Source organism: Eufriesea mexicana, unplaced genomic scaffold (genome assembly GCF_001483705.2).
Source record: "Eufriesea mexicana isolate 0111107269 unplaced genomic scaffold, ASM148370v2 scaffold231, whole genome shotgun sequence".
In the NCBI taxonomy this organism is placed as follows: Eukaryota; Metazoa; Arthropoda; class Insecta; order Hymenoptera; family Apidae; genus Eufriesea; species Eufriesea mexicana.
This window is the reverse complement of record NW_016908385.1, coordinates 6,664-9,229: the sequence shown is the minus strand read 5'-3', so window position 1 is coordinate 9,229 and position 2,566 is coordinate 6,664. Positions and strand designations below refer to the sequence as shown.

The window sequence follows — 2,566 nt, the reverse complement described above, 5'->3', positions numbered from 1 at the left end:
CGTATAGAGCGAGCGTCAAACGTTGGGTGACTATAGTCACCGCTCGGGCCGAAAGGGTTAAGGAATTTTTATAGAGATTATCATCCTCTCGGTCCAGCCGATAAAGGCCAGATCCCCGATCCTGCGAAACATGACCACAGGCTTACGGTGTGGGCATGACACGGTACGACCGGTCATGGTAACTAGTCATCCGCCAGCAGTCACCCGGCCGACCCGCCCCAGCTTGCACTCGAGACACAACGGCCACAACATTTTAGCTCGAGAATCACCATCATCATCATCAACTCGAAGTCCACCGGCGTATCGCTTTTCTCCCAGGGAGTCCGGCGACACGCCAGCTTCCATGCATCGACATCTACCAGCGTATTGATTTCCGATGTATTACCGGCGTATCACTTTCTGTTTCTTATTATGATATTGACGTGTTCCCGGTGTATCGCTTTCTGTTTCTATTATTCCAGCGTGTCACCAGCGTACCGCTTTCTATTTCTGTTATTACAACATGCTCCCAGCGTATCGCTTTCGCGACCACCAAACAACACTACTGTTTTCTGACACCTCTTGCAAAATTTTGTTTTATCATCGCTCGCTCACCAGGGACGAGCCCCATCGAAGCGACCGACAACGGATCCGTGCGTCCAAAGCTTCGTAACGTGCGTCCGATCGTCCAGTCGCGGTGCTAGTCCGTCCATAGGGTTGAAAAGCCCTATAGCTAGGGTACGGTGGGGTCGCCACTCCCCAACAGCGTGCACCTCGCTGCCCTACCGGAGGGTGGTTCCGTACAGTGGAATGAAAGTTCAAAGTTCTAGGAATCATCTCCAAAGTCACCAAATTTAATCACGTCGTGGCAGTCTTAGACACGGCGACCGTCGCAAAGGTGCACGATCTAATCGTGCAAATGCCAACAGCGAATCCGTACACAACGCTGAAGACGAAGCTGATAGCCCGGCTCGGAGTAACTAACGAGGTGAGAATGCGACGCCTTCTGGAGTCCGAAGGAATGATGGGTAAAAAGCCGTCGCAGTTCCTGCGACGTCTGCACTGGTACGGGGGAATAATTCAAGAGGACGAGTTACGAACCTTGTGGTACAGTAGATTACCGGCCAATATTCGCGTGATATTGGCTTGCCACAAAGACATGGATTTAAACAAGGTGGCGGAAATAGCCGACGACATGATTGATGCACTGGGTCCATGCATCCAGGTGGCTGAGGCAGCAAACACGCGGAGGACCGAGGCAGCGGTCCCACACACCTGGATGACAGAAGCAGCACCCGCACCAGTGAGGCAAGGACAATCTGCCCGTGACACCCACGACACGCAGAGTAAAATAATATCGCAGCTGTCGCAGCTCTCTTTGGGACAAGAATCGCGAAGGAAGGATATTGTCGTGATCAGAGAAAGAATAATACCTTCCGACCAAGGATAACGTCAGGGCCGACAACGTTCCAGGTCGCGCCAAAGATCATTGGAACGGCAAGGAAAATGTTTCTACCACTGGCGTCGGGGTGTCAACGCGTACCGATGCGAGCCGCCATGTTCCTGAACTGCTCCAGCGAAAAACAGACTGGTCGGTTATTATTATTAATAGCGGCGGATAACGCCAGCCCGAGGCCGCGCCAACTGTTCGTCACGGATTGGAACGCAGTTTTTGGTTGACACAAAGGCCTGCTTCTGTGCCTAGTCGCGGTCGTTAACACGCGGTCCCCGTTGCGTGTCGCAGTACGAACTCTTAGCTGCCAATGGGTCAAAAATAATAACGTGCGAATCGGTCACGTTGACATTAAACTTAAAGTTGCGTCGCGTTTTTACGCGGCGGTTTGTCGTCGCGGATGTCTCTAAACAATGTCAATAATCGGAGTAGACTTTTTGTGTCACTATGGCTTGTTAGTGGATGTTAGAAATCGTGGCTTGCTAGATGAAGTCATATCTTTAGCGGTGTTCAAAGTGCCGGCAAACAACACGACGCAAGCGATCCCAAGTGTTCAGACAGTGACCAGCGGTTTGGTATTCCTCGAACTTTTACAAGGATTTCCGGAGATCATAAAGTCGAGGAGCGTACCGATACCGGTCAAGCGTTCGACGGTCCAGCACCATCAGGACCACAACAGGTCAACGGGACACCTGCACACCACGACGTTTGGCGACGGATCGCCATAACACAGAAAATTAGGTGGGGAGGCCTTGCTCCACCTGGGAGTTACGCAGCTGTCGAAAAGAAGCCTCGCTTCGCCGTTCCTCATTAGTAGTTCCAAAGAAGGAACAGGCCGAATGGAAACCGTGCGGCGACTATCGTGCCCTTAATGCACGGTCCTTGCTGAACAACGTCGCCATCTGGTAAGAATTTATTCTCCACAATTGATCTGGTGCGCTTATATATTCAGATTCCAATCGCAGCCAAACACATTTGCAAAACCACGATCACTATACCTTTTGGACTATTCGAGTTCCGTTCATGTCGTTCGGGTTACGGAACGCGGCACAAATATTTCAACGTTTTATCGTCGTTTAGAATTCGCGTATGCGTATATCGACGATATAATCGTAGCTTTGACATTGGAGAAAG

The 2,566-nt window shown here is 51.0% G+C and overlaps 1 protein-coding gene across 1 annotated transcript; it reads left to right on the top strand.

Moving 5' to 3' along the window:
- The first annotated feature begins 898 nt into the window (after positions 1-898).
- LOC108555687 (uncharacterized) lies at positions 899-1,429 on the top strand. The gene has a single exon (XM_017911468.1). It carries the CDS (start codon positions 899-901, stop codon positions 1,427-1,429), a length of 531 nt encoding a protein of 176 aa, XP_017766957.1.
- The last annotated feature ends 1,137 nt before the right edge of the window (positions 1,430-2,566 follow it).